Source organism: Strix aluco, chromosome 3, assembly GCF_031877795.1.
Source record: "Strix aluco isolate bStrAlu1 chromosome 3, bStrAlu1.hap1, whole genome shotgun sequence".
NCBI lineage: Eukaryota > Metazoa > Chordata > Aves > Strigiformes > Strigidae > Strix > Strix aluco.
In genome coordinates, this window is record NC_133933.1 from 72,566,238 (window position 1) to 72,589,683 (window position 23,446).

Consider the following 23,446-nt stretch of genomic DNA (forward strand, 5'->3'; position numbering starts at 1 on the left):
AAAGAGAAATAATTTTGTCCACAATCTGTCCAGAGGAACTTGTTTTTATATTTACCTGTTCCTCAAAATGACTTTGTTCTCTTCTTAGGAAATAATATATGACCTAAGCAGCCATGTGGATGTCCTCTTGCTGACATTCACTCACAACTGAATCCTACTGATACATTCTTACACCACTAAAGCTTTCCCTCAATGGGTATCTTGAATAGCATATTTGAGTTGTTTCATTTCTAAAGCCAGGGCCTTGGGCTTAAAAAATGCTTCTTCAGGACATAGCACAAGTTATAAACTCTACACTCTCATACAGAATTCTACTTTCACTTTTAATACACCCTCAACTCTGAAACTCTTTAATTGCTTGACTCTTCATAAAACATAAACACAAAGCACGGATGTGTGACTTCATTTTGGACCGCAAACCAGAAACTGTTTTTTTGCAAAATACCAAATCATGTAATTTATTTACCTTTCCTGCCTTCAAGATCTTGTCTATTAGATTTTATGACATCTGTGACCTTCGTGCCCAGCACAAGAAGGTCTCATCTTAGTTGACTTTCAGCTCTGTGTCATACTAAAACTTTCTGGAATCTTGATCTGTTTTCATGTATTTACTAAATACATGCACTTCAGATCTTCTGACTCCCATGTGAAATAAATATCCTTTGGTCCCACTTGGTTCTATTTTGGAGGGGTAATTCTTCACTCAGCAGTGTAACATAAAGTAAAATAAAACCAGCAACTCCTTATTCAGTGGCATAGAAAAAAGTGAAATTAATTATGAACATTCTAGGAAAAGGAAACAAGGTTATGAAACACTTGCCGACGCTGGTGTTTGTAATCTTCATGAATAAGCAATGCAATAATGCTGGGCAAGTGTGCGTGGGAGGCGCACTCTGAAGAAACTGGCTGTTTTCCTCTCTCTGACCAGTTGAGCTGTTATGAATAAAAAATGTTGTTGCTAAAGAAATCTGTAATAAATCCTGTTGGGAGTATTACATGTGCTGATAACATACATAAACTTTGTAAACATAATAAAGTGTCAGGTTTTAGTAGCTCTGGTTCATGTGGATGTTTGTAAATGTTAGTCGAGAACTGCAATGGAAATCTTCTTCCACCAGCTGGCTGTTCCTACAACTCTGGTTCACACAAGAGCCTTCTCTTCCTTCCCCTTGAAACAGAACCTCACTTTGTAGGGCCAATGAGGAAAAAGGGCTCAAGCCCTAACTCTACTGTAGCTTCCCACCAAAACACTATCACCAGAGAAGCTGCACACCTGGTGAGTTATTTGGGGAGATGAGCTGGTGCTTGATAAAGGATTTATGCTATTCTGAACATCCCTGCTTTGTGTAGCGGTGCCCTCCATCGATGCCTCCATCAAAGTACACTTGGCAGCCCTGAGCGAGGCATCTAAGTTGCCTTTCAGTAGGTGGGAAGAGCTGGGCACCTCCAAAAGGGATTGACAAAAGCCAACACACTGAACAAGGGATTCTCAACCTAGTCGTGGAAATGCTGAGGTCAGAAACTGTCTCAAATCCTGGCTGTCCAGGGGATTTAGGTGCCCTGGCACTGCTACCCAGCCCTGCAAGCCAATATATTCTTTAACAAAAGAAAGGAAACCTCACTCTTTTGAAACACACCAAGAAGGGAGCAGCAACCTTGCTGCCCTTAATGTATCCAAAACCTTAGAAGCTAAAATATTCGGCCAGGAGTTGAAAATGTAAGTTAAAATTGCTCTTCTATCTAGCATGACTCTAGCCTGTGTTGATCTGCTCTAATAAACTGACTTTTTATCACCTGGATTTACATGTAATCTCAGGTCATTTGATTGCACCCATTTTAGTTAGCACAGAAGAGAAAAGGGCTCAGGAGGCCCGTGTACGGGAGCAGGCAAGTTTGTGACTATATTCCACTTTCAGTAAGCGATTGCCTGCAAAGTCCTGTGCTCCCTGTGGAAGAACTTTGTATTATTATTTTTATTATTTGTTATGATTGATTTATTGCCTTTTTTTACCCAGGGTTTCTTTAAGAGAAAAATCTCAAAGTCTCTGCAGAAGGGACCCAAAGTCAGAAGCCTCCCATGCCAGGTGGACGCCCAATATCAGTAAGCTGAAGTCTCATGTCAGAAGCAACAGAACATTTGAGAAACGCCTGTGCATCAAGGGTGAGATGGAAATTAAACAGGGCTTTGAAGGTGAGGGAGTCAGGTGTTTAAATCCTGCCCCAGATACACCTTAGGCACCTAAGTCCTGTTCTTGGATCTGAGCCGTGCTGTGTCTGCCCTCGCACTTTACAGGAAGCCGCAGGAATCACACATCGTTGCTATTCCAACACCAATCAATGAGCTCCTGTTTTATTTTACAGTGCCCCAAAATCCGCTTTACCCTGCAGGAAATATCAGACGTCTGAAATCCCATCTAGGACCTTTCAAGTTTTAACATGAAACATGTCAGGACGTAAAACTGACACACAATAAGAAGCTTGAAAGGATAAAGTTTATAGCAGCATGCTACCAGAACTCAGTGTAGACCTGTGGTTGGGGGTTTTACTTTCACTTAAAAGTATCACTATATGCAATCCTTCATGATCTTCCCCCTAATTACTCTGTTGTGCAGAGCCAAAGTATGGGTGCAAGGCCAGGGTGCTGCTCGGAGCAGGCGGGAGCTCGGTGCCGTTGCCATAGCCAAAATTCAAGATTCCCCTTCACGGCTCTCACGGTTCAGCTCCAGTCCCCATAGCTGAGTTCTTGCCTAGCAGCTCTGGAGGGAGATAAGTTTTGTGGCTCCTTTGCTTCAGGGGATGCTATTTTTGATCACACAAGTAAGTAACACTAACATTTTAAAATGCATGGTCTATAGCTCGTAATCTAGAAATTGAAACACAAAAAAATGTTTATTAGTCAACTGTCATATAACCATAATACAATTGTTCCTTCTATTTAAGTTGAGTTGCTCATTGCACTGCTCATTGCTAACAACAAAAATTGTGTAATCATTAATAAAATCTGTTGGATTTTATTACGACAAAGCTTCTAATAAGTAATTGTTCTGCCATAGCCAGAAGCTCAGTTAATCAATTATTTATAAAAAAGTTGTAGCTCTTCTCTTTTTTTTTTTTTTGAGAGCCATAACATGTTTTGCATGAATAAATATTATCTGAATATTTTTATCTATCTGTGGCATTGTTTGTGGTAATAGCAGACAGACTGACTTTTGTGTAAAAACGTACATGGTTTCAGCTGCCTTTTGTCATCTGATAAGATTGCTTTATTCTGCGTTATTTTGGTAAAAAATTGGCAAAATGATTTTGAGTAGTTCAGACTCCAAAATTAGAAACGAGACAAAAATATTATTTTTTTATTAGCTTTTATATCTCCTCCACCAGCCTTTCGCAACTTTTCATTTAATTTCAAGAGAAAAAGAAACAATTTACTGTTGTGGAAAAAACTTCTTAAGAACTTAGTTTTAACGGATGGGTTTTCCTAGTAGTCACCGTCTATAAATGATTGAATATGAAATGGTAGACAGCTTATAAATGTTAGCAATAAATAGCAGTGGTCAAGCCAGCACACTATTATTTTATTTATTAACCAGAAAGCAAAATGGGCACGCTAAGCAAGAGATAATGAGTAAGTCTGATTTTTAAGTCCTAGCTCAGATTTTATGACGCATAACTTCCATTATCTTCAGTGAAAAGTTTACAGCACAAAGAAACAGCAGACCGGGGATCTGCAAAGGCTTGATACGCTAATAACAAAGCTTAAAAGAGGAAATTAATCTCAGAGTTAACTTTATTGACTTCAGTTGGCTGAATAGGTGAAAGTAGTAAAATAGCTGTTCTTTTCATATGCTTAAGGAAGACATTGCCTCCCAAGCAAGCTATATATCATAGTTTTGAAAGGTAAAGAGCATTGTTTTTTCCTACACAGGGGTTGTACATATTTGGATCATGCAATTTTCCAAGTACTCTAGCATAGGAATTCTTCCAAACTCAAAATGTTTGCTGAGGTCCTGCAGAAAAAGACCTCTCTCCAGCTCCAGAAAAATCCATGGGACTTTCTCCACTGAAAGCAAAGGAGGCAGGTTCAAGCTCTAAAACAATCTCATTAATAATAGCAATATTTTATTCTGCCTGCAAAGAGAAATAGGACTTTTTATTTGCTGATGTACCATCCTACATCAATGTCTTCGAGAAGTTGTGGTAATGTATGTATTTGCAGCTTAACATGAATTGTATACAGTGTAAGAAATGTCTTCAGCAGCTGAAAGAAACAGAATTTGAAATTATCACCCTTTCTTATGTCAGGTATGAAATGGGAACTGGTCTGTAACATCCTTTAGTCTCTTGGGATAATAACACGCATTGTTCCACATGCAGCTGGTATACTTCAAGCAGATCTACATGCACACAGAGTTGCAAAAAAACCAATGCCGAGTAGGCTATCCTATAATACTTCTAATGCTTTCAGCAATGGGTAGTGATTTTCCAATATTTAATTATTTAAGATATCGCTACAATGAAGTACGTTCGCAGTTTAGGCAATACAATGACACAGTTCTCCGTCTGCTTTTGTTTCTAATGACCGCAATAGGAATTTTACAGTCTATTTCAAAACAAACAGGATCTCATCCAAAAATGAGAAGTATAGTTTCACTGCAGAAAAGATGCACTTGTCACCAGCAAATTATTTACCCTGACAATACTTACATGAAAACATCACAGAAAAAATAATTAACAACGGCATACAAGTACTTTGAAAGAGAACTAAGACTGAACAATTTAATCCCGCCCAAGGATAGATTCAGCTTACTTGATGGCTGCTTGCTTGGCTAACTTCTGCTTTAAATTACTGCACTCAAATATTAAACTATTTCTTTTTTTAAAAATTGGTAACAACACCTATATTATATATAGAATATATAGCATTACCATCTGTGTCATGCCAACCCTAAACATACATGTAGATATCAGTAATATATACATTGATGGTGAGCTATTAAAAAAAATGCTTCCAAAATGCAGTGTTATTTTAACTAATAGCGTAATTCCTCTTTTCTTGTTGACATTTTACCTCCATGTGAATGACACCCTCCACAAGGGTATAAAAAAACCTGAAGACATAATTTTACCAGTTTGTGTTTTGTCAGTTCTCTCCTGTTTTGTTTTATTTTATGTAGCTGTGTTTTCAAACGGGCTGTTATGCATCTGCTTGATTTTGAATTTGTAAGTAGTTGCGTGAAAACCAAGCCAGAGAGGCAGCGTGTTTGCAGAGCAGAGCCCTCCACTCATGACTGTGACCAGAAGCAGATGCTGGAAGACCTGCAGTCCCGCATCAACAGAGGAGTGACCGAAGGGGCGACTGAGGGAACGAACGAACGCCAGCTATCGCAAACATGCCATTACAGCAAAAGGCAGGAGGCAACTGCCAACATCAGATACTGATGGGCTACCAATAATATACATCATGGTAGCGCTGCATTTCCATTAAGTCATACCGATAGTTTTACTCCCAGATGTGGGAGTTGTGGTACAAATGCAGAATTTTCTATCACTTTGCTTATTTTAGCGATGTCCAAATTTAGTCCGTGGCTCACTGGTAGTCCACAGGGTCATGACAAATGGTCTGCCGGTCATTCACAGACCCATAGCAAATAATAATTCATTTCTGTTGGTTAAAAGGTCAATGAGAAAGGTGCACAACTGTCAGTACTAAGTTTTGAGGGTTGGTGGTGGCCTGCAGAGCCAAAATATTTCAGCACTATTGACTTAATCCTACTTTTTTCCCAAGCAAACTGTAATCACTGGCAGATACATAGAACTTCTTATTTATAGGTATGCTAGTCTACACTCTGCTGCTTATTAATCTTTCTTGTAGGACCCAAACAAGCAACTTAATTTGTTAATCTTCATTGCTCTTATCAGAATAAAACCAAATCTCTTTGCTGATATGTTTGCTTTTGAACTTTTATTGATCTTGTCTGCTATGTCTAATTGTGGACCCAATCCTCTGCATTCCGTAGTGGACTTCAGAGGAGTTCTGCCTTTGCACAGCCAACTATGCATTTACTACTGATCATGAGACAGAAACTTAGCATGCTCAAACTAGAAACTTCAGTAGGAGTTTGGGGAGTGGAAGGACTGCAGACCAAACTTTTCTGCTAGTAAATATTACTTTGGCAATAGGTACAAAATAAGTAATGCTTCAGGACCAGGTCCTTCTGATGGGGTAAATTAACAAAGAAGCTTCAACTTATACTGGTTGAGAGTCTGGCCTAACATAATCTGAATTAGTCTTTTCAGGCTTTGTTGTTCCTTTATCTCAAAATGTGGGAGTCTACAATATAATACATAGAATGGGGGACTCAGATATTAAACAAAACAAAGTAACATGGGCTCACTGACTGCTTGATGGCAAGTGGTTTGTACTGTATTTAAAAATACATAGGTTAAATGGAAGTTTGAAAACGCCTCCCTAGAGATGGGTTTAGGACTTACACTTAAAGGAGACTATCTGGTCAAAAGAAACAAATCCAGAGAAAGTCGCTCCATGTAGTAGATGAATTTGACAGGTGTCTCCTTTATCTGCACACTATCATTTTTTTCAAGTTCCAGTATTCACTAACGGTGATTCATAGATTTTTAAAGCCCAGATGATCGGTACAATTGGTGACCATACCGTACCCTCTTTTATAATAACTTTCATAAACACGCTCTAAGTTTTGCTTTACACCAAAGAACCACTAGTTATACCAAGCCTGTTTTACAACCAGCCCGATTTGAAGACCACGGCCATCGGACGGTCCAGGTGAGGTGTCCTGACGATTATTTGTCTTCACTGCCAAAATAACAAGGCAGGTTTCCATTCTGACTCTTCCTAGCTGTGATTTTTCAGCCCCTTGTTCTGCTGTGAATTTAACTTAACTCTTGCATTTTAACCAGGAAACTGAAAACTCAACACCTTCTCTGCGTTGTACCAACCAGCTAATTATTTGCAGCCAACGCTTCCACCTCTATTTCCCGAAAATCACGCTGCTAAGCCGGGCGCCTAAGCAGGACGGCGGCGGGACGGCGCTCGCAGGGGGAGCGCCCCACACGCACCCGCGGCCGCCCCGCGCCCTGCGCCCCGCACCCACACCGGCCGGGGGCAGGGGGGCGACCTGCCTTCCCCCCCAGAAATGGGTGGGCCCAGGAGGGGAGCAGCGGCCGTGCCGTGCCGAGCCATACCGTGCTGAGCCGAGCGGAGCGCAGCACCTGCCGCCGGGCTGCCCGCCGCGGCAGAGGACAGCAGAGGTCGCCGCCGGCCCGGCTCTGGCCCGGCGCGGCGCGCACCAGGTGCCGGAGCAAGGACGGGTGCAAGGGGGGGCGCCGCTCCCCGACCCTCGCCCCACGGGGGGTGTGTGTGTGTGCGTGTGTGTGTGCGTGTGTGTGCGTGTGTGCCTTCCTACCCCTGCTGCGCCCCCGACTCGGGGCTGAACCCCTCCACCGCGCCCGTCGGGGTGCCCCCATCGAAGGGGGGGGAAGAAGCGGCAGCTTGTGAGCCCGCGGCTGCCAGGGGTTAAAGGAGTGGGTGGGAAGTGATGGAGGCTGCGGAGCCCTCCCTTGCCAAGGATAATAAATCGGATGCCCTGACATGTTTTACTTAGCCCTTAGTGCTCCCTCGCCGCGCGCGGCCGTGGGGATGGGAGGGCTGGAGCCCCGCTCTCTCTCGTCCTCGGCTCCGCTTTAGGGGCACTTTAGGTGAATCAAACCTTGTGTGCAGGAGGTAAAGCATACAAAGGCGGCTTTCAAGGGCTAGCCGCGCCAAGCAGGGGAAGGGAGCGAGGGCTGAGCAAAAAAAAAAATAAAATAAAATAGTAGTAAGCCCCCCCCGTCCCCTCCCTGAGGAAGTAAGTCAGTTACTTCTCGCCGATTAAATGCAGGCTGCCGCGTTTTGTGACATTTCCCGGGTATCTGCAGCTGTCAGGAAAAGAGGAGAGGCACGAGCAGCCCCTCCGCGGTAGGTGCGCAGAAAATGCCTCCCCTCCCCAGAAACAGCGACGGGTCCGATGCAGGCGGGGGGCGAGGCGGGATCTGGGGCGCGTCCCTGCGCCCCCCGCTGCCGCGTCCCGCCGCCGTGGGCAGCTCCTTGCGGCGCCCCGGCGGGGCTCTGCTCGGCGGCCCCGCCGTGGTCAGGGGGCACTGCGGACCCCGCGTCCTCGGAGCTGCTCGGTGCTGCCGGCCACGCCGGAGCCCCACGGCGGAGCCAGAGCCCGCCCGCCCGCGGCAGCGCCCCGCGACCTGGACAGCGCCTTCCCGGGGGGGCGACTCGCTGCAGCCCCGCTTTTCCTCCTTCCCCGGTGCAGGGGGTTCTCCTCACCTCTGGTCTCCCACACATCGCCTCCTCCGGCCGGCAGCGCCCAAGGAGGTGCTGCCAGCACACCTGGGGGCTGCCCCTAGCCCCCCGGCCCTCCCGGCTCCCTCCCGCCGCCACTCCGCACCCAGGCGGCATCGGGCAGGGGCTGGCTAAGCCAGAAGGGACGAACTCCCCTCGTCCCATGGGATTTAAAAAAAAAAAAAAAAAAACAAGCTAACAACAAACTCCAACATCAAAAATCGGGGGCCACAGCCCCAGGACAGTGCCGATGGAAGAGCCAGGGGCTTCCCGGACGGTGCCACCGAAGTGGCTAGTGGCGAGTGGAGGCTGGAAGCCAGCGGGCCGGGCAGCGCCGCGACACCCCAGTCCCCCACTCCGCATCCCTGGGCACCACGCTTAATCCTACAGCGATAATCTGTACTGCTGGTTCTCGGGGTGGGGGTTTCTCTCTCCGTCCTCCCCCGGGTTGCTAAATGGTGACCGGGGTGGAGAAAGGCGCTTAGGGCATCACGGCAACAAGTTACCTGTCGTGTCATTGCGTTTTTCCTTTAGGAAGGAGCTAGGAAAGGACGTTCCCCTTTACCAGACATTAAAATATAAAGCGGCAGGCGCAGGTCTTCCCGGAGCCGGCTCTGCTCATCCCGGCGAGGTGAGAGAGAAAAGCAGAAAGAGATCAAAAATCGCCTTCATCCCTCCACCTCAATGAAACTGCCCACAAATCCGCCCGGCCGCGCCGCGGGCGCGGGACTGGCTTCCCGGGGCGCTCGCCCAAGCACCGGGGGCACAAGCCCCCCCCGGGCAGGTGAACAGGACAACGAGAGGAAGCAGAAGTTACCAAAGTATAAAGCTCTTCGCACTTACTTCTTCCCTGTCGCCGTACCCTGGAGGCGTGCTGGCTGCCAATGTATTCCATAAAGTTCAAAGTGATAAAAAACCAAGAAATCAGTCGCAATTGCATAGTAACCCTTTGAGAGTTCGACTTCTCCTTTTCGTTCTTTTTTGCTTTCCTTTAAAAAAAAAAATAAACCGGGGGTGGCAGGCGGCAAGGGATGAACACAGCAGCAGAAATACCTGCACTGAGATCCAAAGCTGGGCTTGGCCGGCTTGATGGCTTTTGCCTCTTTTTTTTTTTTTTTTCCCTTTTTTTTTTCCTTGCTTTTTTTTTTTTTTTTCCTTTCCTCCTTCCCCTCCGCTTTTCCTATTGCACTTTCCAACCGTCCGCCCCGCTACCTGCCGCAAACCTCAGAGGGGAGTCAGCAGCGGAGAGGAGCCGCGCAGCCGCCGCCGGGGTCCATGCCGGGCCGGTGGCCGGCAGCATGTTGTGGGGGTGCCGGGGTGCGTGCGGCTGTGCGCGCCCCTGCGTGCGCCGGGCGGGCGAGGTGCCGACAGGACGGACGGACGGACGGGTGGCGGTGGGAGAGGAGTGTGCGAGGGCGGGAGCGGCGGGGGGGCAGGAGGAGGACCCAGCCCCGCCGCCGCCGCTCCGGAGCAGCCGCGCTCTGCGCCGCGGGCACCGCCAGCCGCCGGGCGCAGGTGGGCCGGCCCCCCCCCACCCCCCCACCCCCCCGCCCCGGCTCTCCCGCCGCCGACCAGGAGCCCCCGGGCTTCATGCGGGAGCTGCTCCGGAGCGGGGCCCCGGGAGAGAGGCCCCGGGGCGGGGCGGGGCGGGAGGAGGCGAGCCCCAGCGCCCCGGCACGGCGGGGGGAGGCTCCCCGCGCCCGGCCGAGACCCCTCGGGGCACCGGCGCCCGAGCATCCTCCGACGGCGGGGCCGGGCGGGGGGCGCCGCTCCGCGCCGGCCCCGCGGCTGCGGTGCCCCCCGCGGTGGGGCGGGGCGGGTCGGGGCCGGGGCCGGGGCCGGGCCGGGCCGGGCGGCGGGGCTCTGCAGCCTCGCTAGCAGCCCCCGCCCGGAGGTCTCCGCTCGCCCCCCCTCCGCCGCCGGCCTTGCCGGGGCCCCCGCGGAGCTGCCGCTACCCGCCGCTCCCCAGCCCCTCCGTGGGGAGGAGCTCCCCCCCCTTACCGGGGGGACGGTGCGGTGTGCTCGGCCCCTTCCTCGCGGAGGGGGACACAGGGGAGTACCCCTCTCCTGCCCGAATCTGCCCCCCACCCCCCCCACCCCATCCCAGCTCTGAATAGAGATGGAGAGACGGGAGCGGGGCTGAGGGGTCTCCAGCCTCTCCCTCTCCTCGGCATTTTCTCCGTTGTTGCCGTTCTCCCCCGGGACAGGGGTTTTTCGGGGTGGCCTCTCCGGCGGGACGGGGCAGAGCAAAGCCGTGTGTCCCGTCGGGGCCGGGGGCCGTCCCCAGGGCCGGCTGGCAGCAGGGGAAGCGCGGGGCTGGGCCGCGGGCCGAGGCCGAGCCGAGCCCAGCCGAGCCTAGCCGCAACGCCCCGGGGTGCCCGCAGCCGCCTCCACGCCGCCGCCGGGACCCTTACCAGAGCCCCGGCAGCTCAGGCGCAGCTCAGCTGCACCTAGGCGAGGCACGGCCGCCTGTTTGACAGAAGGGTATCGCGTTTCCTTTCTCCAGCAAGGGTTTCTTTTTGGGGGGGAAGGGGAGGGCTAGAAAGGGGGAGGTGAGGCTGATTCAGGGGGAAAACGGCGACTTCACTGAACCCTTTCTTGCTTTGCTTCTTATCTCAGTCGCTATCACTGCGATGAGAGAGAAAGGCGGATAAAACGGGGCTGATCACATCAGGAACCTCAGTGGTGTGAGGAGCAGCCACTCTATTTGTAACTGTTTTCCTCAGTCTCTCCCCCCACTGCCCCTCTCAGAGCTGTTAAATATCTGTACCATAAAATGTGGGGGATTTAAAGGTCTGTGGGAGGCTCCCTTTGAAAAGGACTCTGGGGAAAGTCTTTCTAATCCAGGATACTTGAGCCGGATGGGGTGGGATTGCCAGAGAGGCATAAAATAAAAGTCATTCGGCAGACAAACCGAGGGGCTACGCTGACATGAAGAAAGTGCTTTCGCCTTGGTGTTTTGTTGTGTTGGAGATTGAGACGTCTCGTGTGCTAGTGCGTGTGTGGAAATTTCTGAAAAAGCCAGGCGAGTGACATAAACAAGGCTGTGGAGAAAGGATGGGACACACGTGTGAGCCAACCTGCAGCCAGTCAGCCAGCTTGCTCGAGCAGCATTAGCACCAGTGGGCAGAGAAAGCATGTCAAAAAATAAACGCTCCGCGAGAAACATAAGGAAAACATTAAACAAACGGGGAGTGCACTCCCTCTCCTTGCCCTGACACAGCACGGCTGAGAAACTCCGCTCGCTGCCTCTCCAGCCTCTTGCCTTCCATGTGTCCCGGCTACAGCGGGGATGTGTGGGGTAGATGTGCTGGGCAGCAGTCCTGGGGACCATGTGGGTCGCCCAAGAGCCTTGGCCAAACCAACTTGTGGGGTGTGTTCCGGCGAAGGGCCAAGCAGAAGGGCAGGGCATGCATGAGTGACCAGCGGCGGGGGGGAGAGTCGCTTATTTGCTGTGGAAGAGGGGCAGAGGCATAGACTGGGGAGAAAACAAAAGCTGCGTCTTGACTCGAGATGGGATCTGAAAAGAGGCAGGACGAGAGGACGCCGGAGAGCCAGGTTACCCCCCCAAACCAGCTCCATTAGGGGGGAAAGAAAACACCGAACAACAATAACAAACCAAACCCATAAACAGTTACTGCCGTTCTGCGATAAAAGGAGAAGATTTATATTGCTGAAATGTGTGGAAGGAGCTTGTTCCAGAGCAAAGCTCTGGCGTGCAATTCTCTGTTTATGTCGCTCATCCCGATGAGATATCAGTGGCAAAGTTCAGGCTGACATCAGCCCCGGGGAGGCTGAGCCAGCGGGCCGGGTTGGGCTGCTGGGGCCGCACAGCTGCGTGGCGGCCCGTGGCCGGTGGGCTGCCGGCGTCAGGGGGATCGGGCTTCCAAAACAGCCTCCTCTCGCCAGGCCCGGGACATGAGGAGCCAGCAGCAGCGCACACACGGCAGAGGTAGTATTTCCTTGCCACTGAAAGGGATGAATCAGAAACAGCTCCTGGGGTGGTTTTATGCGCCTCTCTATTTTGGGGTTTATTAAAGAGTGTGGGGAGGGGGCGAATGGCTGATGGTCTGTGTTGTTGCCAGAAAGCCAAAGATGTCTGAGCCCTCTCTTTTACTGAACTGCATTAAACCCAGCAGCAGGAGACTGTAAAATCAGCTAGGTATTGGAGTTATTTTTTTGAAAAAAATAATCCTTTAGTCAAAGAGGAATAGTGTGTGGTGGTTTCGCTATTGAAATTCCTGCCCAGCAGTTTCTCTGTGCAACTTTCCATAGCTAGAAAATGTTAATTTCAGTTTTCCAAATAGTTAATAATTTGGAGGGGAAAAGAAGGTGGCCTTAAGGTGCTCAGATTATATCCAAAATAAGAGAATAATATTCAGTTAATAGCTGATATTGTGCTTGCTTAAAATGCCACTCTAGTCATAAAAACTAACCATGTGAACAGGACAGCTGAATGCTAACCCTTTGTCATTCTTCTCTAGACTGGAAATAGTTTGTGTAAGTGAACAAAAGGGTCACTAATTTGCCTTTTCAACTTGGGAAACACAGTAAAGAAATAAAGGCCTTGGATTCCTTCTGATACATAAGTTGAAAATGGAGCATACTGTGTCCAATACCATATCCTTATTTTTTAGGTGCAGCTCAGGGTGTAGATGGCATAGGTTAGACTTCACCACCACAGAGGTATCCACAGTAGCATCCCCACAGACCTGGGTTGGTAATGTCCGCTCAAGGGAGAAGGGTTAGAGGACTGGAGGCAGGCATCCTGAGTAAAGGTTGCACAATCCAACACATCTACTATTTGTTAAACACCAACAATATTCTTGGCACTGCACAGGACACCAAATTATGACAGTTTTTGCCCCAGATATTTCTTTTCCTGTACAAGCTAAGAAGCATGCACAGCGTGGGCAAGACATGCAGAGGGGCACAAATATACAAGAAATTACCCAAAACACACACACACACACACATATATACATGTAAGTATGTATGTGTGTCAGTATTACTATTCTTTTCCATATTTCTCAATCTGACAGTTGTTACATTTCTCTGTGTTTCCTAACACAACCCATTTGTTCTTTAGTCATATTCAGTTTAAGAGGTTAATCTTCTGTAACATCATGAGCATTCTCAAAAGCTGTTAACATCACAAACAGAAGATTATAATTGCATAGTCTAAATAAACAAAAAGGAGTGAGTGATGAGAAATGCTCTACTCACAAGAAGTTGAACCTATGAGAATATGTGTGCTTTTAAAAAAATAAACTGGTTCCTAAAGATCCAGTCCCACATCTTTAATAATGCCTTCATGCTTCAGATATTTAAGCCATGGCAGAACATTAACAGAAGGTGCAGTAGGGAACAATCCTACACTGGCAACAAATAGACTAGATGACCTAATTGATTTTTCCCATTTCCGACTTGTGCAATTTTGTCATTGTAATAAAATCCCAGTGTAATCAAAGTCTGCGGGATCAGGCCCTAAATTAGCATGTGGGTCTGGACTATCCCTCAGCCTGAGCCAGGTCCAAAGCCTGCTGCTGTCAGCTTGACCCTTCATCAGTCCAAGAGAGGTTTGAATCCGGTCTTCTGGATCACACTGGAAAAGACCTGAATTATTGTTTTACTGTAGATAGGGGAAAAAAAGCATATTCGTGGGAAAAACACATGGGCAAATTCTGCAGCACAAACGTTCCAGATGCATTTCAGTTAAGAAAGTCCCAATAGGAGAGTCTCAGAATAAGAAATTTTGGCACAGAGGAAGTTTTAGAGGTTAATACGAGGATGATCAAACCATGATAAGTCATTGTTTCTCTGTATTCATCTATCAGTTGGACTGGCTCTTGGACTTGCTATCAGCTTGTAAAACCTTTGGGATGCAGATCAACTTTTTGTTCTGTGTTTGCAGAATCTGTGTCTAGAGCAACTGTATCTACAAGAAAAAAATCTCAGCATTGCCATGGAAGTATCTGTGTATTTTGGGTGTAAATACTCAACCTAGAACAGAAGTGATTAACATAAATGTTTTTGTAATGTATGTTAAATAGGAAAAGGAAAAGCTTTTGGTCTAGATTAACTTTAACCACCCAGAAGGCAGTACCAGAATAACTTCACGAGTTTAAATTCATGCATCAGTTTGCTCAAGTATACTTCTCCTGTGGTGACAGCCCATGAGGTGGAACTGTAACAGGGTAAAGCTGGATGATGTGAGTAACCAACAACAAAGGTTTCACAGGACTCTGACACATCCATTTGTCTAGGCATTGACTTCTCTATGATTTGAGTATTTGGGAGGGTGATTCACAACACCTAAGTTAGGAGCTGTTTTCTCACTTTGGCAGTGTTTCCTGTGAACTTCTTTGGTGGTAATGTTAGACTAAGTAGATTCCACACTTGCCCAAGTGACTTGCTCATTCCCACTTCCTGGATTGTGCTGGTCCAAACATTAGCAGTCATACACTGGATTACTGAAATATCAGGCTGAAAAAATGAAATCCCAGGGAAAAAATAAAAAAACTTTATTTCCAGTAAATTTGGTTCCCTGATCACCGTGAGGAAACAGGAATTAAAAGCCTGATGTGTAAAACAGTAAGGGCATGGAGTGTCCCAAAGAGGTCAGTGAAGCAATCTCACTACTGAAGGTGAAATTACAGATTTAGGGTCCTTTGGAAAGGCAGGGAGGAGAGAAGCCTGTTTCTTAATGTGTCTGCTCACACCCCAGCATGGGTGATGGGCATGTTGTCTAGTGTGCATACAGAGGAACAGGCAGCCACGCAGAAGGATGATGGTGCACAGTGTGGATGGAGTTCATGTGCTGCAGTTCCAGCTGTCCTCAACAATCCCATCCCATTGCCAGGAAATCCTGAAGCAGTTCAGCTCCAGTGACATGAAGGTGTAAGAGGTAGTACAGGGCTGATAATAGCTGTAGATGAGGGACTGTCACAACATGAAGCACAGAGTGTGCAAGCATGGGGTACCATGCCCTGTGCTAGTAGGGAAGTGCAACAGGAACCAGGCTGAGCCACACAAAGTGGGTCTTGGATCCCATGTTAATAAATACAATGAACCAGCATCACTACCCCTCCTAAACAAGCACGTCAGGGTTGGCACAGGAGGAAAAGTTGTTTCTCTGGCCATACTTTGTGGCATTCAGAATTTTATCAGGTGAAGACAACTATTATGCTATTCAAGGGATGGTCCTTCACTAAACATTGGTAAATGTGTCACTGATACTTATTCTATGAGACATTTCAGTAACAGATGATTGTATTAGACAGATAATGCTGAGCAATCAGGAAAAACTTTTGTACTCAAATGCTCCTGTTGCTTATTCAAGTTGTAAATGGAAGGTCCTGAAAAACTGCAAAATGGTCATCTTAAAGAAGGATGTTTTCTGCTTGACTGTGGCACACCAGAAACATGGTACTCTTGAGAACTTTTAAGCACAAGCTGATGTCAGTCCCTATGCCTGGAGAGCTTGAAGCAGATGCGTATGTTGCACTGACATCATCAGAACTGAAATAAACCCTTGCACTTGTCCGAAGAGACACATTTTCCTCAGTCAGAGCCTTACCATTTTTGTGTATTTTCCAGCATATTTCTGACCACCTTTCATGACTGGAAAGAACCATACTGCATTTTAATTCTGGACTTAGTTCTTTTTCGTATGGGGCTGATGGCTGGTAGTAGAATGACAATGATTTAGTGATGTGGAGCTTCTAATAAGCTAATATCAACATCTACTACATTGAGCAAGTTACAAACCAGGCATCAGACAGCTACAACTTGAAAGCCAAGATTTAATGAAGTATGACGGCATCTCCAGCTTAGGAGTAACAAATCTTACCTTGTAGGTGTATGACTTTGCAAGTGACATCCAACACTCAACAGATGTCTGACCTCCCTGAATAAACCGTGGGACTAAGTGCACCTCTCCAGACTGCTACCAGAACCAACATTCATCCTGAACTGAGAGCCAGCAGGAGCTGGCAATAAGGAAACACCCAGGCTAGTTGGGGTTTCTGCCCAGTTGAATATCCGTCCGTGCCTGATCCAGCCAGCCTCCTCCATCAGGCGAGAACTTCAGATCTTTATTTCACCAAAAAAAGTCATCTTTCTCTTTTTTTTCAGAGTTCCCATTAGTATAACAGCCCAATGCCAATAACACTTGGCCAGCATGTGGACCTGTGCTCCATGTGTATCTTCCATGTGAATGTGATTCAGGGTGCAACCACACCCCACGCCCTAAGCTCACAGTTACAGGATTCTTCAGCTGGGGTCATTCCAGAGGCTGCTTGATGCATCTGTGCCACCACATAGCAAAGGAGACCAGATTCTTGGTGTCAGACCATAAGAAGGAACCAATTTTAAGGCACATGAAGGGAAGTCTTAATTTGTCTCTTTTTTTTAAAGATTGCTTGCACATTAAATGGAAATTTATGAGCAGAAACTGGTATCTTCTGGCTGCATATATCCTAACCACTAAGCAAAGGCATTATCATTACCACTTCTTTTTTTCTGTCTCTGTTTCATAACGAAGCTATTGAACACTGCTTGCTGAGAGGGGTCTGGTCCCACTGGTGGCTGGGTCTAGCTCCTCAGTGAATTTAGCTCTGCTATGCTCAGCTTTGGCCCACAAACTGCTCGCGCATTAGTCCTGCCTGGGCTGGCTCTGGGTCTCTTCAGGGGCTGAACTCAGAGGAGCGTTCACCCTAAACAAGGAAGGGCATTGTGAATTTAATTAGGTGCTTCCAGGCTAAGCTGCTGCTGAAGATGGTTCTTAGATCGCTGCTTTCTGCACAGCCATCAAAGTCCCTGCTTGGATCAAACCTCTGGTACCAACCTGCTTTAAGGTGCCTGCAGAGTTATGTACAGTAATAACATTCAGGACATTACAGGGAAGAGTTTCACGGTTCCTTACATGATACTGTCCCACCAACCTGCCATCTAAAAAATAAAATCTCCAACTGCTTCATCTGTTAGATACTTATCTTTAGTGGTTAACTGATGGTTTTAGTACACGCAGACTCATAGAAAGACAGCTAGGGCAGCATTTTGTAGCAGGACTTAATGATCATTGTTAAGAAATTGTATCTTCCTGGATAAAACATGGATTTATAACGTGTGGAGTTAAGAGTGGTTTTTATCTGCAACGGTAGCTTCTACAATTGTTACTGGCAGGCTATTTAACAGAAGCAGGGCTGTTTAACCATGGGGTATGGATATAAAGAACACATTTATATGTATTTCAGGAACTAGAAAGCTAATTTTGTAATACGGAGTCAAGCAGGGCATATGGTAGATAACAGTCCCCTTTCACATTCTAACACAGGATTGTGATTTCTTAACAAAGGCAATAGAGTTGCAAAACAGCATGACTTTGTTGCAGTTAGTAATTAATGAGGTGCTAAAAGTGCCTAAACAGAGGATCCCAGACAGAGAATGCATGACTCAAGAGGATAAGAAGCCCCCATCATTTCAAACAACAGTGTCATTTAAATAAACAAGCGGCAAGTCACTGGGCTTGTGGGGTGGGAGGGGTGCATTAGCAGCCATCGCTGCAGCAGCATGCACGTCAGGCAGCGCTTTTCTGCCTGTGAGAAACCAGTTGTGCTTTTCCAAATGCAGCCAGAGCCTTAAGGCGTGAAACATTTGTTTAATGCACTGGGGCGGGCGGGGGAAATCCCACACTCCTCATTGCTGCTGCTTTTCTGGTGGTATGTTAGTCAATTCGATTTATAATCAAACAGCAGTGATTGCCCTGAAGGCTGTTACCAGCTACATACTCTGCAGGATGGAGTCTACCTGGCAGGCCTTTTTTTTCCCTCATAAAATACATGACTTCTGTGTTCTCAGATTAATCTTTTGGTTTATGTTTTTTGATTTTCTCCTTTTTGCATTTTAACAAGCATGGGAGATTTTGTGTCATTCTGCACAACACTCCAGGATTATTATTTTTTTAAGCAAAACCAATTCCAGTTCAAGTATTATATGAAAATAGCAAAGGTTTATAAAGTGTTTGTCCTGTAATGTTTACTTTCTTTCCAACCAAACATTTATAAATAGATTGAGAGAAATGTGGCAAAGCACCAAAGTCATCCACTAAGCTATTTCATAAGAAACTATAATGTGAAAGGGGAATAAAGAAGCACTTTTGGAAGTGGTGTTTGTTAGTGAATTCTTTTTTGTGTAGAGGGATGTGATGCAATATGTCATGTTGACCCTTTGGAGTCTATAGCATAGTGATCCAAATTTATTCCTGGAGGGACTGCAGTGCACTACATGTGTTGTAGTCACATTTAATTTATCTACACATTTCTGCAGCTAAGAAGATGCTAGATTTTGGAGTTTTTTCCCTTTCTTTTGTGGCTTTAGAAAACTAGTGACTGGGAATCCATGACATGCTAGGAAGTGATGGAGCTAGTTAGTAGGTAATCCAGTTTCACTATTTTCAGATCCAGGCAGCTACAGTATATTTACACAATTTTTTTTCTCCAGGTATCTTTCCATCTTACTGTCTGGTAAAGGGTGAAGAAAAATTGTGCATGTCATACATATGAAACTTATGGAATGTATTTGATGTTCTGTTTGTTTTTCATTAGAAACATAGATATAAATGCTTTGGAAGACTCTGTGTCTTGTATCCACTGGGCTCTTTCTTGAAAATTCCGTTGTTTTTTCAGTGCTACCTTTTCTTCTGTTCAGTATCTCACTACTACTTGTAATCCCCTGTGGCTCCCCCACAGTGAGCGGTAGTGGGAACATTAGTGGATACAGAGCATGGCTGAACATTGCTGTTTCTTGTCGTGCACAACGGGAGTGAGGGAGTTTAACTGAAAGAGTTGCGAAGACCTCGGTAACTACATTGGCATTGCTCGTTCTGAAATAGGTAACTGATCCTCCTTCTAGAAAAAATAGACATTTGGGATCTGCAGATGTTACAACACTGTGTTGAGTTTGTTTGAATCCCCAAGGGTCAAAGGGAATGAATGTCCTGTACTACAACAGGTCCCTACAGATATGGGTCCACTCTGTTCTGTCTCATCACTATAGACCAAATCAAAGCCCTTCTACTGCCTTTAGTTGACAAAACAGGCAGAATTTGGCCTCTTTTCTGGAAAATGTAGGCATGCACTATTATGGCTCTTTCACCTCTTATTAAAAAAGATCTTCCTTTGTTTTCTGGTCTCAGTGAGGCACTGAGGAACTCTAGTCTGAGCCCTGCAGGGGCCTGGTTGTGACCGGCACCAGGCAGAGAGCTCTGCTGAAGAGAGGCTGACGGGCACAGAGGGATTTTTGCATGTGGAGAGAAGTACATTTCAGTGGGACTGCTGTGTGAGAGTTTCTGCAACAAAAAATGAATCTCCTGTACCAAGCTTTTCCTTAAAAATACTCTAGAGGGAGTCAAATCTAAAAGTTTATTTATCTTCAAAGTATTTCAATTGCAGTTCCTTCTTTTAAAAAGTTCTGTTTGTTTCATGTTTATTTATTTTAGGTCTGTCTATTAATATAGCATTTTTGTTTAAATGTGTTTGTACATTTTCAGATCAGATATGTGCTAACAGTACTTAAGGGGTATTACTTGGAGTGATGTGTCACTGTCACAGCAATAAATAGACCTTGAAACCAGCAAATACCAGTTTTAGCTTTGAAGGAAACAGATCCCTAGGAAACAAGAGTAGAAAAGAAAGTGAAAGAGTTTCACATCCCAAGGAAATGGAGGTATTGCTTGTATTGAAGATCATTTTCTACAGTGCTTAGTATGAATTCAGTATCTGGTGACACGCTAGTACATGATAACTTCATATTAGAAATGTAAGTCTGAATCAGATATAACATCTCATCAATTGCACACTAGTGTCTTGGATGAAGGCTGTGGACATTTAAAAAAGTGAGCCCACTTTTAACATTGATTTGTGGTTTGAATATGCAACTATCTTTACTTTGAAGTGGTCACTGGACTGTGTTTTTAAGAATTAAACCTATATCAAGGTTGGAGGGGAGGGAAGGCTGTGCCACTTAAAAAATTATTCTGGGTGACAGTCTCTCCTGGAGCAGAGCTACCTCTCTTTAACCTCACTTTGCGTCTGTATCCAGTGTAGCGGCAGACTGGAAATTTTCTGCTTTTATTCGTCTTCCACTGTTACAGCTGCTAAATGTCTCCTGGCTTTCTGACAACAGCAGAAAACAAGTATTTGTCAGAAAACCATGAATTCAATTTCTTCCCTTAGAGGAATGCTCATGAGGCTTATGCTTAGAGCAATGCTCATGAGGCTCCCTTCTAGAGATTCCTCCACAATCATTGAAGGAATTACACCCAGTGCCTCACGGAAAAGACTATCTGGTATCTGGAAACCCAGAAACTCCACAAATTCCCTGAGATCTAAACACCCAGCAGAGATAATGAGTGGGAGGACAGAGCGAGCAGTTGAATTTCAACCTGGTTTCACTCATCAATGAACACAACCTGGTGTGACTCTGCAGGCAGAGCCCTGCTTGTGCTGAGCCTTGCGCTGTGAGGAGATATGTATTTCTTCATATAGGAAAAATGTGGGGGAAATAGTCATGGGGTTAGAATTGGTCTGACCAGATACCTGAATATGAACTTGTCATCTAGACTGCTTTTGTAGTCAGTGGAAAGACACAGGTATTTTATAAATTATTTATTTGACTTGTGATAGATGTCTAAAAGAGCTGAGTTGAATTGTGTCCTAAAATATGTAAATGTCTGAAGTTAGATAAAATAACTTCCCTTCTGCACTGTTGTGTATAGACAAAGGAATGCATAAGAGGGAGGTCAGGCAACTGGTAGAGTATGAGAGACTAAACCCTAGCTCATTGATATTTCTGATTTCCAGAATTATTCTTGTTAGCTTTGTTTCAGGCCTAAGGCATTTTGAAGAAACCCCTGAAAAGCACTGCTCCCTTCCCCTTGTATGCCTGTGTCTCCTCGGGTGATGAGGGCACTTGTCTGTTCTGTGGGAAAACTGCTCGTGTCCATCTTTGCCATCACATTTGCTATGGACTCTGCAGCAAGAAATTGAATGGGACATCTTACCTAACAGTGTTCATCACGTGAACACAGGTTTTTCCAGCCCATCATCTGCAGCTTACTGTCAATGCTTTTCCCAGCTTTTGAGCTCTGGAATAGCACATTGCTCAGGTTGCTCTCACTGCCTATCTGACTGGCACAAAGGGATGGGTGACCAGGTCTCTGCACAGCAGCTGAACATCCCTGTCACTGCAGGCTCGCGGATCTCCCTTCCTCTATGACAGTCCTCATGCTGGAAAAGTTCTAGCTGATTTGGGAAAAAAGAACTAATTGATCAGAAATCACTGGTTATGGCAGGGGAGAGCCACCTTGGTTTTCCTGTTTGGAGCCAGGAGGGACAGGGGTTTGATTTCCAGCTCTCCATTTACTCAGAAGGTGCACTGCCCTACCCTGTCTAACCCAGTCCAACCAAACCCAACCCAATGCAATCCAATGGTTTCTGTCTGGTTGAAAATTCTCCAAACTTTCCTGATAGTATCAATAAAACCTCCCCATGATTTCCATAAGAAACTTTTTCAGTGCATCCCCTTTTCTTACAAAGCTGCTAGATTGGAAAATCTAGTTAAATTCCTCAGCAATATTTTTCCTTTAGCTCTTTCTAACCATAACACTGAGCCTCCCTGAGGAACAACACAGGCTATAGGACCAGTGGATGAACTATGGCTGTGTTTTTCAAAGATATCAGCTGGATGAAAAGGAAGCCAGGGTTAATATGAAACATTGCCCTACACCTCACATTGGCTCAAAGAATATATTTTCCTTCTCTGTCTTTCTCTTTCTTTCTCTCCTTTCCATTTTTTTTTTTTTTTGTTATTAAATGAGATGGATCAGGTTTTCCAAAGTTCATGAAGAGGAAGTGCATGTCCTGATGCCATTGTTTATGTACAGAGATTGACTGCCCTCAGTCATATTCAAAAACCATCATCACTAGAATGTTATAAAAGCAGAATTTATTTAAATTAGATGGTTGGCTGGTGCCTTTGCCTCATCCATGTTTTTATAACTAGATAGAATATTTCACACTTTTCATCTTCAAAGCACTTTATAAGCATTTACACATTAGTCTTCATAGTAACCTTGAGAAATATCATTACTGTTATCGTGTACCTGAAGAAAGGGGTGACAGAAAGGACCTGATGAAAATCACATTTTCCTTACAAGTTGCCCGCTAGCAGAACTTCTGTTGTGGTACTGATGATGCGAGATCTGGTGTGGCAGCAGCCACCAGCATGGATTGCAAACACTGCAGTCTGCCCTGGGCTATGATTAGATGATATGGTTGTTGAATTAACAGTGATCAGTCACAACAGTGTTACAATTATTCCTACCTATTGGTGGAACTGCAGCAGTGGGAACGTTCTTTGGACCAAAATCAGTACAGAGACAGCAAAACAGTCTTGCCCACAACCAAGCCTATTAGCTATTGCAACATAATTCTTGTGTAAATACTCCCATTAAATTCAGCTGGAATTATGAACTCTTAACTCAGGATGCTCTGTAAGCCATGGCTAGGTTGTGGAGAGGTGAAAATAGCAGTGCCAGTAATTCAATTTAAATGGCTTTTCCTGTTTTGTTTTGTTTTTTTGTTTTTTTGGGGTTTTTTTCTCCCAAGGCAATTGTTGATCTTGAAAGCAGATGCCTCCAAGCCTGTCTTCTCCCTGCTGGAGGAGTGTGTTGCAAACACTTGCATGGCAATGGGGCTTGCCTCCCTCAGGGCTTGGAGGGGAAAAAAGGCAGAGGACATGTGGCAAAAATCGGGGATGTTGGACAGTTCTTGAAGGACCGTGAGTAGCATTAGTCCCCATGAGTTGCTAGTTAATGATAGAAATGCAATGCTGTCATCAGAAGTACTGTGGCCCAGATTGTACTCTCAGGTGATCCAGCCTGCAGAGTCTTTCCAGTTGTCTGCCTCAGGGCAAGAATGTCCACATATACATAAACCCATTTAGGGATAGCTAATTAACTTTAAATTTATCACCAGTCTTCATCCAGATTATTTTGCAATAATCATCAGTCCCCAA

At 45.9% G+C, this 23,446-nt stretch overlaps 1 protein-coding gene across 1 annotated transcript in view; it reads right to left on the reverse strand.

The window, feature by feature from the left end:
• Nucleotides 1-9,807, reverse strand: part of RSPO3 (R-spondin 3) — a 62,081-nt gene extending 52,274 nt beyond the window's left edge. Inside the window, exon 1 of the mRNA XM_074820732.1 lies at nucleotides 9,212-9,807. Coding sequence (XP_074676833.1) covers nucleotides 9,212-9,308 — 97 coding nt within the window. The 5' untranslated portion in view covers nucleotides 9,309-9,807. The remainder of the gene's footprint in view (nucleotides 1-9,211) is intronic.
• Between the last annotated feature and the right edge of the window lie 13,639 nt (nucleotides 9,808-23,446).